The sequence below is a fragment of the Pinus tabuliformis genome, chromosome X (assembly GCF_031772625.1).
Source record: "Pinus tabuliformis cultivar Carrire ecotype Pingquan chromosome X, CPIR1, whole genome shotgun sequence".
In the NCBI taxonomy this organism is placed as follows: domain Eukaryota; kingdom Viridiplantae; phylum Streptophyta; class Pinopsida; order Pinales; family Pinaceae; genus Pinus; species Pinus tabuliformis.
Genome location: NC_142308.1, coordinates 1,458,654,051 through 1,458,668,248, shown reverse-complemented (window position 1 = coordinate 1,458,668,248; position 14,198 = coordinate 1,458,654,051). Strand labels below are relative to the sequence as shown.

Genomic DNA, 14,198 nt, shown 5'->3' with positions numbered 1-14,198 from the left:
TCATGGAATAAGGCCCCATAAGTAGTTGGTGATAATGGATGTAATAATAAGGGGCGATGGGCATGGGCCCCTAGGAATGCTCACAAGAGAGTGTACAAGAATATCAATGTGGTGGATATGTTGAAATTTTATGTAATAAACATGGCTTGTGGAGTGATTCCTTCCATAAAAAGTAATATATGGTGCTATCCCACCTTAAGGGTTTTTAACTTTTTTATATATTCTTTGTGTTTATTCTTATGTGGATGCATTTGTTACTCTATCGTTTATCTACCAAGGTTCACTACACAAAAGATAAAGAGGGTGTCAAAGCTAGAACCTTATTTCCCTATTAGAAAACATGCATTACCTTTTCTTCCCAGATCCTTGCAGTCCAGTTTTCAAACGATAAATCCCAGCAAGTCTTTGAACCTACAAGGAGCCCAATCATCACATACATCAATATTTATCATCAAAATACAAATGAATCATTGGTAAATACAACATGCAACATTTTGAGGCAATGATGTATCACCTCAAGTTCAATTCTGCTTGAAAGAAAATTCTACTACCATATATTTTATTCCCCAATTTAGCCATAGTAGAATTTTAGTACACTAATAAAAGTTTTTGATCACAAAACATCTTATAGCAATGCAGTGAAAATACAAATAATAACTACATAGAAACAAGTTATTTGTTTCTAAGCTTTAAACTATATAAAGTATTAAACATTTTGAGAACTGCCCTCAATCAAATAACAAACTATTACAAAACTAATTTGACTGCGTTTATGCAATCATCTATCACCAAGTTTTGATTCAGTTTTTGTTGCAACCATGATACACTCCATATCAATAACCATATTTATTTCAAATTATACTGCTAAAGAAAACAATAACTCTTGAGAAAAAAATAAATCAACTAGAATGTAAAAATTGTATTTAAAGATTGTGTTACTCTTATATTAACCCAACGCCTATTTTCAACAGAGTAGGCACCCATTTAAAATGGATATTACTTATTCTAACACCCCTTTGATGACCATCTTATTTTCTAACAGATATTGTTTCCACACAATTTAGATTAGATTCATATTCTTGTTTTTTCATTCTATTTTTATGGTAGTTGCTTCAATGTCCCACTATGTATTCACATCAATGTATCCAGCAGTCCTTTTGACCGACTTTAGTGGTCACTTGTTGGACATTAATAATATTATCTTATCTTATGTTATCTTATCTCTAAAAATGGGAGATGAATCTCAATATGCTTGATTCTACCATGAGATATTAGAGTTATGTATATTATAAACAAAGCTCTCATTGTCAAAAGTTAAGGGTATGTCATGCATTTGTTGAAGGTCAATAAATTAAGAACCCTCCTGAACCATATTATTTCACAAATTGCACTAAAAGCTACTTTCTATTCTACCTACTCATAGGCAATACAACAATGGATTGGTTTTTACCTACAAAAAGTTTCTTCATCATAATACAAGTAACATCATCAAAGAAAACCCGGTAGGCTAGCTCAAGTGGTTGACTTCTTTGAGCTTCATCTAGAAGGCCTCAGAGACCATTCCCCAGGGTGGCTGCCACTGTTGAGTGCCTCAGTCAATGTTCTTACTGTGCCAGGCACCATAATAAGTGCTGACAAGTTTACAATGGGTATCATCCATCAAACATGGAGAGGCACCAAGGGGTTTCCCAGCAAAATTTTCCTCGGGAGAAGAAAAAAATAAACATAATCAAAGAATATTAAAATAACTAGACAAAATGTGGCACCCTTTTTTTGTTTACCAAGTAATTATGAGTGTCCAGTGTGGTCAAGAAAATCTATGTTAGTCAAGCAAATTTAAAGCAAGGAACTTTGTCAATGCTTAAATCACCCTATGAAACTACATTGAATTCTCTTGATCATCTAGGCAAGGGACCTTCTGGCTTTTTTTCAACTCAATTTGCCAAGTAGCATAATATATCAACAAATAAAAACAACTGAGTACTGGAACCGCTATGTTAATTAGTGCAATGAAACTCTAATATCAAGTAATTGACATCCTCCAATCTTTTGATAAGATTACTGTAGCTGTATTCAAATTTGAAAAACAAGGATAAATGAAATCAGCATCATAGAGTTGGAAACAACTGAAGTAAAATAAAGGGAACAGCAATGTTATCTCCCTATATAACATATTAACATACAACTCAAGGATAAAGAACAGCTGTTACCACTACGAGATAATATGTGAGCTTCCACTAGAATTGCAAAACCATTGTCTTCATGAACATTTTAAAAACAAATTCTTAAAATCAACATAACAGTGTTTTTATCCCCTGCTCCTCTGACAACAGGGGATGCAAACTGAAGACAGGAAGTTGGAACATGTCGGACATCCCTAGTTCAGGATCATGAGTGCCAGTGGCAAGCCATCCTGAGTCAACCACTTCTCACCCCCAAAATAAACCCTATGTCCCAGTGATGGACCAAAGGGATGTCCCACCTCCCCCAAAAATAAATAAAATTTAAAAAAAAAAAGGACCAAACAGTAACAACAAAGAACTAATGTATTCTATATATAGATAGCTAATATCTAACCTTGAAGTAATCGTTGGTTACCCAATCCATTCATTTATTTTGTTGGATCCATGGATCAGATCAGGATCCAGTGGATCCCCTGATCCAATCCAATGTTAAAACAGATCTCAAAATGCCTAAATGTATATATGTCAATGGATCTCAAAAACTGGAGATGAACCCGTCACCCCAACCTGTTCGAGCTCGGATCCATTCAAAACATCTTTTATTGGCTGAGCACCCTACATTTTCTGGAAACCCTAAACCCTTCAGGTTGTTTATTTGATGAATGCTTCCCCCCAGAAGGAAACACACAAAGTACATTAATATTAGTCTAATTCAACCTAGAGGGTGTTTTGCCATCATTGTCCATCATTGTCCATAAAATAACAAAACCGAGATTTGTTTAGCCTTATATTTACTTCTAATGCTTATCATATTTATCATTCCATAGCCTGCCTTCATTATCAACCAATGATTTCACTATTTATTATTTTTTTATTTTTTTTATTTTTGATACTTCCCATTTCCCTGTTGTATCCAGATCCTGGGATTTCAACAATATGATAGATCCATATGGAGAAAAATTAAGACACGTAAATATGTATATATCTGATGTATGTGGCACACCCCTGCATGTTGGTGATCCTTTATTTTACTAATTGGTAGCCCCATACCAGCACCTGCACCCACAAACCTTCGCAACCTAGCTTTAAATACTTGTCTCTCATGAACTTACTTCAACATATTAATAACATGCATCCACGAACCTTAGCAACCTAGCATTAAATATTTTGTCTCTCCTGAACTCGTCTTTAATTCATTGATAATTAATTCAAAATAAGATTTTGCAGGTGCCTTACATCCTCTACATGCTAGTGTTTGCAGTAGCTAACACTTCTTAAAATATTGTTTACACACCAGGGTAACAATTTGTATCAGAGGTATGTTTGAACTTTGAAGCCATCACCTGAGTACAGTCACGAGTATGCATTGGCTGAAATGCTAACATGTCCATCGAATCCAACACCATCCTTTCGAAGCTCTGAATGTATAAATTTCAAAGGAAGAAACATGCATTCCAGTCAAATATCAAGGTATATGAATAAATTGCACAGCTTAAAAAAGAGCAAAGTGAAAACTACTAGAAGCAAGTAGCAATTTAGATATAGTATAACAAACAAAAACTCACCAGATTTATTGCCTCTAGATCAACTCCACGCCTAAGAGCTCTTTCTCGACGCTTTGTGGCTATCTCCTCATTGCGATGTTTTTTCTTCCCACCTGCCAAATAAGTGCTTAGCCAATCTGCTTATTTGATGTTGTTATTACCAATATTTGATGTTATTTTTTCAAGCCTACCAATATTTGTCAATATTTCCTATGACACAAGCTTATGACCCACCCCACCCCCCACCTGATATGTTGCCAATAAAGGTACTTGCAACATCGAGTTAAACCATTGGTGTTGTTAGCTTTAGTGATAATCACGTCTTCTTAACTCACTAGATTCCCTTGATAACTCAACAACTTAAAATGTTAGAATCTAAACTCTCGCTGATGTCAGTATGTAGCTTCACTCTAATGTTCCTCGTTTTTATTCATTGATTGAATTCTTTGTAAGTATCAACACAATAAAGTATTCTTTCATATTTTCTTTCATTTTGTTATATTTATGGTGAAACTTTTAGATTCAAGGCATCCCATGACTTCCGCTGAATTTTAGCTGAACAAACTCAAACAACCTTGAAACTTATGACTCTGCTTCAAACACGTTTCATGACAAATAAGTGACAACACAGCAAAATGAAAATCAGATTATATTCTAGATTTTTCTAGCACAATATTTAAGATGACAATCAAATTAGAACAACAGTGTAGCACCCTGAAATGTCTACCATTATCTTATTAAAGACAAGACTATCAGCAAGATAACTCTTTCCCTATCATAAGGTACAGGATAGACATGGACATTCCAAAATAGAATAAGATAACTGCTAAAAGGTAAGAATTACAGTAACATTCAAGTTTTGAAGCAACCCAAAAATACTAGTAAAGTTACCTGGGATCCCCTTATATTTAGCCATCTGAGTGTTACCCGACCAATTCTGAGGAAGTTGTGCAGACTTAACCTTCTTTTTATTTGAAGGGGTTCTGAAATCCTTTGAAAGCAAAAGATTCACAAAACCTTGTTCAGCATTATCATGGTGATTATTAGCTGACTGTGTCCCATCTACATGACCTTTTTGAAACCCCCTTTTAGAATGTTCCTGAGCGTCTGCTGTTGAACTGCTGCCAGCCTCTTCACTGAAAGGGATAGCTTCCCTGAGCTGCTCCAGATTAATATCAGAGTCTTCATTTCTAATAGGCTTTCTAGACCGTCCTTTCTGTGAACTACTTTTTGGAGGTACAATTCCAGACGTAGCTTGTCCATCATCAAGTTCCTCACAACTTTCTTCACCACTGCTTTCAGAATCCATTGTGTCTTCTTCATCACTGTCTAACATTTCTTCAGGACCTCTATCCAACAGCCACAAAGAATCTTGTAACTCAGAAAAACTGCCACCTATTCCATCAAAATAATCTTTTGCTGTTTCCTCATCTATATCTGAGGAATACATAATTTCATCCTCCTGTGAACTGTCAGATAACTCAGACAAGCTGGTGGAAGACATTTCTGCACTTGTAGCTTTCAATCTACTGACGATTTCATTATTAGAATGCCCATGTCTTTCTGCACTGTCCTCCATGTCCTGTTCCAGCATTCCACTATCTTCCTCATTTGAAATTGAGACATCATCAGTATAAATGTGCATACCTCCAATCACCAAAAATCCTTTGTCTTTATGTTTATCTGCATTCTTCTCCTTTCTTCTTTTGGACTGCTTCTGAAATTTTTGTTGACTTATCTGTTTCTTCATTTCATTAGGCATTTCCTGAGCTCTGTAACTTGGTCCACCTTCATGTTCTATATCAGGTCCATTCAGATCATCTATTGGTGCATTAATTACTGTTTTCCCTACATCGTATCCTAATCCCGGCCTACTTTCTCCACTTAATTCAATATCTGTGCTTTTATTGTAAATAGCAGATTCTAAGACAGGCCCTTTACTAGGCTTTTTGTCAAGAAAGACTGCAACATGAGTTTCTGAGGGCGGAAGGACAGTGACTGGACAGTTACTTGTGGTAACTTGCACTTCAGCTGTTGAATGTATAATCTCCTGAGACCGATCACTGGAGAATCCATTCAGATCATCTGTTGGTGCATTAATTACTGTTTTCCCTACATCGTATCCTAATCCCGGCCTACTTTCTCCACTTAATTCAATATCTGTGCTTTTATTGTAAATAGCAGATTCTAAGACAGGCCCTTTACTAGGCTTTTTGTCAAGAAAGACTGCAACATGAGTTTCTGAGGGCGGAAGGACAGTGACTGGACAGTTACTTGTGGTAACTTGCACTTCAGCTGTTGAATGTATAATCTCCTGAGACCGATCACTGGAGATGCATTTTGTATTGGAGTTGATATCATCACCCTGAAAGTAAAAGCAAACTCAGATTTCTAAAATCTACCGAATTCTAGAGAGATTTGCATTATAATCAGTGTACAGTTGTAAACATACAACAGAGGTTGTAAGAAGTACCACAAACCAACTTCAAACTCTTCAATTCAAGTGAATACTTTTCTTTGCAATTGGATTACAATAATTATATATAAAATGAAATATAAGAACCACCAAAATCCAATGGAATGCATAAATGAACAGCTGAGACAAAGATCTTAATAAGGATGGGTATGTGTATCATTTATTCCTCATATAAATATGTTAGCAAGAATTAACAAAAAAGTTATTGTTTGCAATCAAACTGATATGCTCTAAAACAGCAGTTTGCAGCTTTTACCAAATCAAAAGGAGAAGGCACAGCTGTGGCATCCTCAACAGGATAAGTATAGGCAACAGCTTTGTTTAACTTCCGTCTAACATCCATTTTGCTGGGAGTGTCTCTTTGCCCATGCCTTCGACCCCTTCCTGGAGTAGAAACATTGGGTTTACCTATATCAACAGACCGCAACATGCTCCTCCTACCACGTCCTGCAGCAATAGCAGCAACAGTAATTTTTGATGAAAAAAAACAGTATTTCAAATTCAGACCAAAAAATGTATAACTCAGTCATTGTCAAATCATACTGTTTCCGTACACAATACTATATCAGCTCCCACAACATGGGCATAAGTATCAATTTTTTTTCCATTGGTTGATAGTATGATACACAGCAGACCCAAAAATAATAGGACTAGCAATGACCAAATCAACGATAGAAACAACAGTTAAAAAATACAATAGCATTTGCATCACTAGAACTGAAAATTAGAAATGAACGAAAAATGCATAATTAAGTGAGAAATTTAATTGAGAAATAAGTGGGGAAAAAACTGATATGTATCTGTCCAGACTGAAAACAAGAAGATTAACAATTTATCAACACGGACTGAAAATGAATACTCAAATACTTAATAAATGGAGGCCTGCACTCAACAAGATAGGAAAAACTAAAAGTAAAACTAAAACGGGTATAAATTTTCACAAAATTGTCACATGCCCAAAAGAGAAGAAGAGGAAGAAACAAGTCTACCTGATCAATCAATTACAACAGATTGTAATTATGCCAACTTCACCATAAAAGTAACGCGACTAAACAATGAATACTTGCATCTTCAGACTACCCCCTCCCCCCAAACCAACGAGAGGAAAGAAAAACATGGCAAAGTGTCACCCATTTTTAGAGCACTGTAGTAACGATGGCAATATCTGGACAGTCAGTGTGAGAACAAAAGTTGATCAAACAATGGTTATCGGTAGCTGAAACAGTATTCTGATCTTCACATCACAGGTTTGACTGTTTGACACTAACAGCATCAAGCTCTGCTAGTGAAGACCACATCCCATGCTGAAAAACGGAGATTTCCATCAACCCATTAACTGAATGTTGTATTATCAGCCTTCAGGTTCCTATCCAGATCTGAAGATCAAAAACTATTTGCTGCACTGACCCGCTAGTTTCTTGGTCGAATTGTTGAGCACAAGTTTAATGAAGCTTTACGTACAAAGTACAATGCATGGAGGGTGAGCCCATGAGCCTGTAATTTATCGGACCAAAATGTAGCAAAGGAAAATTCCTGCAGACAAAATATCATCTAACAAGGAACTAAAATAAACACTCCGGGAAAGGGAGATACAGATTCCTCATCTAACAAGGTATAGATGAGGATACTTTGAGGCAAAAAAGATACAGATTCCTCATCTTAAAAGGAACTGAAATGCACACCTAAGGTAATAAAGATACAGATTCCTCCTCCAAAGAATCTGAGGTCCGCATGGAGCAATAACATAAAAAATAAATGTGCAAAATACATGGTGAAGAAAGGAGAACAACACCGGCATCTCCAATAATTTGTAATGCGCAAGGAGGGAGAAATGAATTGCATTGTCAGGTTAACCAATTGCAGCAGATGAGAATAAACACCAACTTGTACTTCAGACAGGCATACTGCATATACTATATCATAAAATCTCTCCCTTTTACCATTACACAAAAACAGAAAATAATGTAAAAAATGCATAACTGAGTCATGACAATCAATCAATTTCAGAAATAACAAACAAGGATATAACAAATGTCACCGAACCTGGCGTGCACGAAGGCTGCCACTCAGCTAAAGCTCCACCCTCTACAAATAAGCTCTGACCAGAACCTCCTCCACGCCCACGCGAACGATTCCCATTATTCCTCACCCGATTACCCACTCCCCTGCGGTTACCCCACAACGAAACCCCATCTTCTTGCATTTCATTTTCTCTCTTTGCCGAGCCACCGCCACGCCGCCTTGTACCCCTTCTTGAGTTCCCACCCATCAGTGTAAATCGGGGTTCGAACCCCGGAGTCCAAACCCTGATCTGAAAAATTGATCAAACACTGAACAAAAAGAAAGAAGAAAAAGTATCGTTAGCCGTGATAGAAATTTAACTTTCAAGCCGTTACAGATCTCTTCATTTCCCGATAAATATTCCAGTTGCCATCCAAGAGCAAACGATGTTGTTATAACAACTGCAACTAAATATACAAACCTGCTCAATCCCTTAACATTTAGAAACCACCGCAACCATTTGCTTTTCTCACACCGAAATTCTAAACCATCGTAGACCTGATCATTTCTTCGTTTTCATATATTTCTATATAAATATATCCTGAGAACTATTTACTTATCCTATATTCCACCATTTTCAATTAAAATGCGCAGAGATTCCAGGACATCAAAATAATGAGCTAAACAAGGCCATTAAATCGAAATATCTATTAGAGAACATACCTGGTCTCACCAGAAGAATTCGTTCGATATGGGATCAACAAGGCGCCAACAGCAAGAAAAAATAGGAGAAGATAGCTGGTCCGAAAATGGATCTCCTGCCCTCGCGAAATATAAATGCTAGTTTGCTTCCTCCGTCAGAATTTCGGTATCGCAGGATACCTGGATTTTGGCTGAAATCTTTAGACAGTTAACTGGTCCACAAGAAAAGTAACGTGGCGTTTCTGATTCGGTCGTGTGACAAGGAGCCAAGATGATTTTTTAATATAGCGTCCAAGAATCGGTATGGAATATTCTTATTACTGTGGGATGCCCAAACTTGCTTAGCAAGTTTGATGGTTATCAAATTTGATTTTGGGTTTATTTTGCAGGAGATGGCATTCTATAATTCATTGATTTAGGAGGGGAGGAGCATTATACAAGTTAAAACTTAATACTAAGGGATGTGTAAAATAATTCAGTAAAGAGAGTAAGAGGGATGTGTGAGTATGTCAAGTCTTACGCTTGCTGGCTCGAAACTCGACAAAAATCTTTCATTATGTGAATTACGCCGAAGCTCTTCTTATAACTATTATGGATCACAGAAGTCTCAATTCAACAAAAAAATTAATGTTAACTGAAAATAAAAATAAAAATCAATCATATTAAGAAATAAAAACTATACTACAATTTAATTTAATATAATGAACTGAAAATTTTTGGGTTTATTGCATGCTCATTCTACAATCAAGTATGAAAAGTTGTGTAAGAAAAAAGAAGAAAAAAGAAATTATTTTAACTATATGGCGTCTCCAATAAAATAAAAATAATTATGTCTAGTCAAAACAAAAATGAAAAAAAACTACAATACAAAGAATTAAAAATATTGCTCCAAAATCTTTAAATATTTCTTTCAATTAATTTTTTGTAAAATGAAAATTTAAAAGAAAAAATCATATCCTATGAATATATTAAAATCTTTAAAGACATAAATATTTCTACCTCAAAGTTATATTATTTGAAAATAGTAATTTGATGTAGTTTTATTATAAATTTTGTTAAATTTCTATGCAAAAAAAACATCATTAAATCTAATATTAATATTAATATTATTAGATTTAATAACTTTGGATTAATAATTTGAGAAAAAGTTTAGATCTCGAGGAATTTGATCCCTCTTGGCCGCATAATAGATTTGGTTAGTATGGATGCTTTATCTCAATTTGGTAAATTAGTTGCAAGTTATTTCGCATGCATAATTTAAGAATTAGCTAGCCTGGGGACGTGAACATGTGATTTCTATAATATTCAATTATTCAAATTAATTTATTGAATTATGTTTTATAATAAAACATTGCATTTTTATTTCAAATTAATTAATAATAATTAATAAACTCTTCTAGTTAAGAAATTGAAAATTAAATTATTAATAAATTCTTCGACTTAAGAAATTGAAAATTAAATTAAATATAGAATGAGATATGTTGTAATGAAAAACAAATAATAATTAATAAACTATTTAAGTTAAGAATTGAAAATTAAATTAAATATAGAATGAGATATGTTGTAATGAAAAACAAATAATAATTAATAAACTATTTAAGTTAAGAATTGAAAATTAAATTAAATATAGAATGAGATATGTTGTAAACACAAAAGTAAAATCTTGAATGGGTATGTTATCATCTTGGTTTGAAATCTAATTAATTTGTTTGATATGGTTTACATATCAATATATTAGGTTAAGGTGTGATAAAGCTATGATGTTTTTTTCTTCTGAAAAAAAGGTGTGATAATGGCAATATTACAATGTGATCATGCAGATAATTATTTTATTTTTTAATTTTTTCAGAGGAAAAAAAAAATGTATTTTCTATTAAAACAAAAAAGGAGTATAGTAACATGTTTATACAGAGGATAACCAAATTTCAACAAGATGATACATACTATGACTCTAAGATATATACATCCCTATCCTAGTTGATTACAAAAAACCAATACATAAAGCATATCCAGAATGTCCATGCTATATTAGGAGCATGATTTTTCTGTAACAAAAAAAAAAATGTGTTGATTTTACTATGTTCCTCACATCCTCCTATGATACAGCATTGAAATAAAAAAAAATGTTTGAACCCTATTAAGCCAACCAGGACAACTGACCATCTGAAAGTCTAATTTCCCCTTGATGGACAAGTCGTGCTCCTAGTCTATACTCCAAATAGATATGCCCCATAGCCACTAAGAGTGCCTTCTTGGAGAGATGATTAGCATGTTGGTTGGTTCTAATCCCTATATATTTGCTAAAAAATGAGAAGCTGAAATTTGTGCTTGAGTTGGATAATGTGCTCTAATCAATATTGCAAATCGAGTACGTGAATAACTTTTCTCCCATTAAGCCACTCAATGACGCACATGGAGCCATCGAAGACCTGCAGTGACATAATGTTAAAAGCAACAACAACATGTAGTAGAGCTCAACAAGCATAATGTGTTGCCTTTGTATTTGTTCTGAGTCCGGCATTGAGCCTTATTTTGAAAGAAACATTCCCAGAAAGTAGGAGAAGAGCCCCCTCCAAAGGCCCACTTGTGAGGCTCCATAAAAAAGCCCACGTTGTTAATGAGAGGGTTGAAAAGAAAGAAAAAGGGGTCATTCTTCTTAAGATGAGAAGGCATCGAGTAGTCCATAAAGAAACGAATGATCTCGACCAAAATGTGGGAGAGAGTTATGGACCGACCCTCAAAAATGGTTTGATTATTGATCTTCCAGATTACCCCACGCAACAAACATGGGGAGGGTTTTGAAGAGGCCCATTTTTTTGTCCCACCACTACAAGCACACCTCCAGGGAGGAGAGGGGACCAAACTCCTGGATATTGAACAATGCCAGAAAAGCTTCCCAAAGAGCTCAAATAAGAACATCGAAACAATAGGAGAGTCATTGATTTTGCACCATTATTACATAAACAACAAATATTGGGCCCACAAAAACCCCTTTTAAGCAGGTTGTCCCAAGTTAAGATACGGTTTTCCAATGACAGTTAAATGACACAACAAAGCTTGGGTGGAATGATCCATTTATAGAGTTTACAAGTCCACCACTTGACCCGAGGCTGCAGAAAAGAGGAAGAGATAGAGTGGTAGGCTAATTTCGTAATGATCTGGCCACTGCTAAAATTTCCAAATCACATTGCTCCCTATTCAAAAAAACAGCATTTGACATCAACACATTAATGAAAGAAACCCACTCTGTTGCTAGAGAGCCCTACAACCCCAATTCCAAAGGTCCTTTCCACCCATTAGGAGAAGGGACCTGTAAATGAAACAACGAAACATGTCAAAGGTGAGTTATACCTAAAGCATGGAGGTGAGTAATAAGTTAAGGGGATAAGTGCCCATGGCATGGTCCATTGATAAATGTGTCCTTTCCAAGATAGACTTGTTGCCCATTTCCAACTTTCCACACAAGCCCACGATGCAACCAAGGAAGGGCCTCAACCAACCCTCTCCAAATGTTCGAACCTCTTATATATTTCCTTTGATGAAAAATACACATCCAATCTAAGAAGGGTCTATTCCAAAGATACTTATCTGCAATGATATGGCTCAAAATCTAGAACCAGATATCACCCTCCTCAAACTTTTCATGGTCAGCGCAGTGCCAAACCATTGCAGGTTTTTGAAGCCCTATTTCTAGGTTGGGCAAGTAACTTCCATTTAGCCAAATGCAACCCAACCCGTTGCTTCTTGCCTGTCCAAAGGAAATTAAACATAGATTGGCGAAACTTTTGGATGATTGGTTTTGCAGTCTTGGAAAGAGAAAGTTAGTACACAGGAATACTTTCAAGGACGGCTTTGACCAGGGTCATTCTACCTCCTAAGGAGTGCCACCTACAACACCAATGGCTAATATGCTTTTCAACTTTTTTAATCGGCCAAGACAAATCCTCCACCAAATAGCAATTAGGCTTAAGATGATATCCCATATACCAAAAGCCATGATCAATTGAAGCCATCTTGTAAGGGAGGATAGAACCAATAGATGACATGGTCACATCCAAAATATTGTTGTATAAATATGTCGGCTTTTGTTGACTAATCATTATACCTGTAGTAGAGCAAAAAAATAGAGAAGATGTGATGATAAAAGATTTTTTCCCCACAGTACCCTCCCCAAAAATTAGCACATCGTCCACAAAACAGAAGATGAGTAAGGAACACAGACTTAGAAATTTTTACGCCTTTTATAAGCCCCTCTAGTTTTGACGAATTAATCATATAGCTCAAACCCCAAAAAATGAGAAGGATCAGAAGAGGGGAGAGGGGGCACCCGTCTTAACCCCCTGGAAGCAGTGAAGAAGCCAGTAGGTGAGCCATTAATTAGCACAGAAAAGTTAGTAGAAGTGATACACCCCAAATCCAATCAGTGATAGAAATATCCAAACCAATATGCAAAACAAGTCTAAGAAAACTTTGATTAACCCTATCATATGCCTTGACCATGTCCATCTTTAAAATCAAGGCACAACGCTTCTTGGTCTTGATAGAATGTAATGCCTCTAGAGCAGACCCAATTTCATCATGGATAAGTCTCCCAAGGAGGAAACCAAATGATTCCAGAGAAATAGCTCAAGAGAGGATATCTTTGAGGCGGAGAGATATAACCTTCGCAATGATCTTATAGATAAGGTTGCACAAGGAGATAGGTATGTAATCATTCAAAGTGCGAGGATAGAGCACTTTGGAATGAGAGAAATAAAGGTGGCATTGATAGCCCCTAAGACCCTACTTGAAGATGTACCCTCCTCACCAACTTGCAAAATTTCTTTCCCTAACAACTCAAAAAAAGCTAGAAAAAATTATATAGTCCATCCATCAGGGCCAAGACACTTGTCCTTGCCCAAGGATTTTAGGACATGCTTAATTTCCTCCAACGAGACTGATTTTCACATTCACATAGAGTCCTCCTCAAAAAAGATCCAAGGAAAATATTGAAGAACCTGTAATTGTGCCTAAATCTAATTGATAGTTGGATCTCTGAAGATATCTGAGAAGTGATCTCGAGCAACCTTCTCCATCCCTAACATTGAACAATGAGTGTGCCCTGCGTCATCTTGAGCCTCCCAAATGTGCTTTTTATTCCTTTGGTGGGAGGCAAAGCGATGAAAAAACTTAGTGTTCTCATAACCAACTTGAACCCAAATGGCCCTACTCTTAAGGCGCCACTATTCCTCTTCCGCTTTGAGCAGCAGGGCTTTCCTCTCTGCTAAAGAACAAATACGATTTTTTACACCA

General features: G+C 35.9%; 1 protein-coding gene across 1 annotated transcript in view; it reads right to left on the bottom strand.

The window, feature by feature from the left end:
- LOC149145511 (D111/G-patch domain-containing protein) overlaps positions 1–9,170 on the bottom strand; it is a 29,363-nt gene extending 20,193 nt beyond the window's left edge. Inside the window, exons 1-7 of the mRNA XM_089446598.1 lie at positions 8,928–9,170; positions 8,247–8,533; positions 6,460–6,650; positions 4,619–6,092; positions 3,749–3,840; positions 3,527–3,601; positions 350–411 (exon numbers count right to left, since the gene is read on the bottom strand). Of these exons, the coding sequence (XP_089302724.1) occupies positions 350–411; positions 3,527–3,601; positions 3,749–3,840; positions 4,619–6,092; positions 6,460–6,650; positions 8,247–8,472 (2,120 nt within the window). The 5' untranslated portion in view covers positions 8,473–8,533; positions 8,928–9,170. The remainder of the gene's footprint in view (positions 1–349; positions 412–3,526; positions 3,602–3,748; positions 3,841–4,618; positions 6,093–6,459; positions 6,651–8,246; positions 8,534–8,927) is intronic.
- Positions 9,171–14,198: the final 5,028 nt, after the last annotated feature.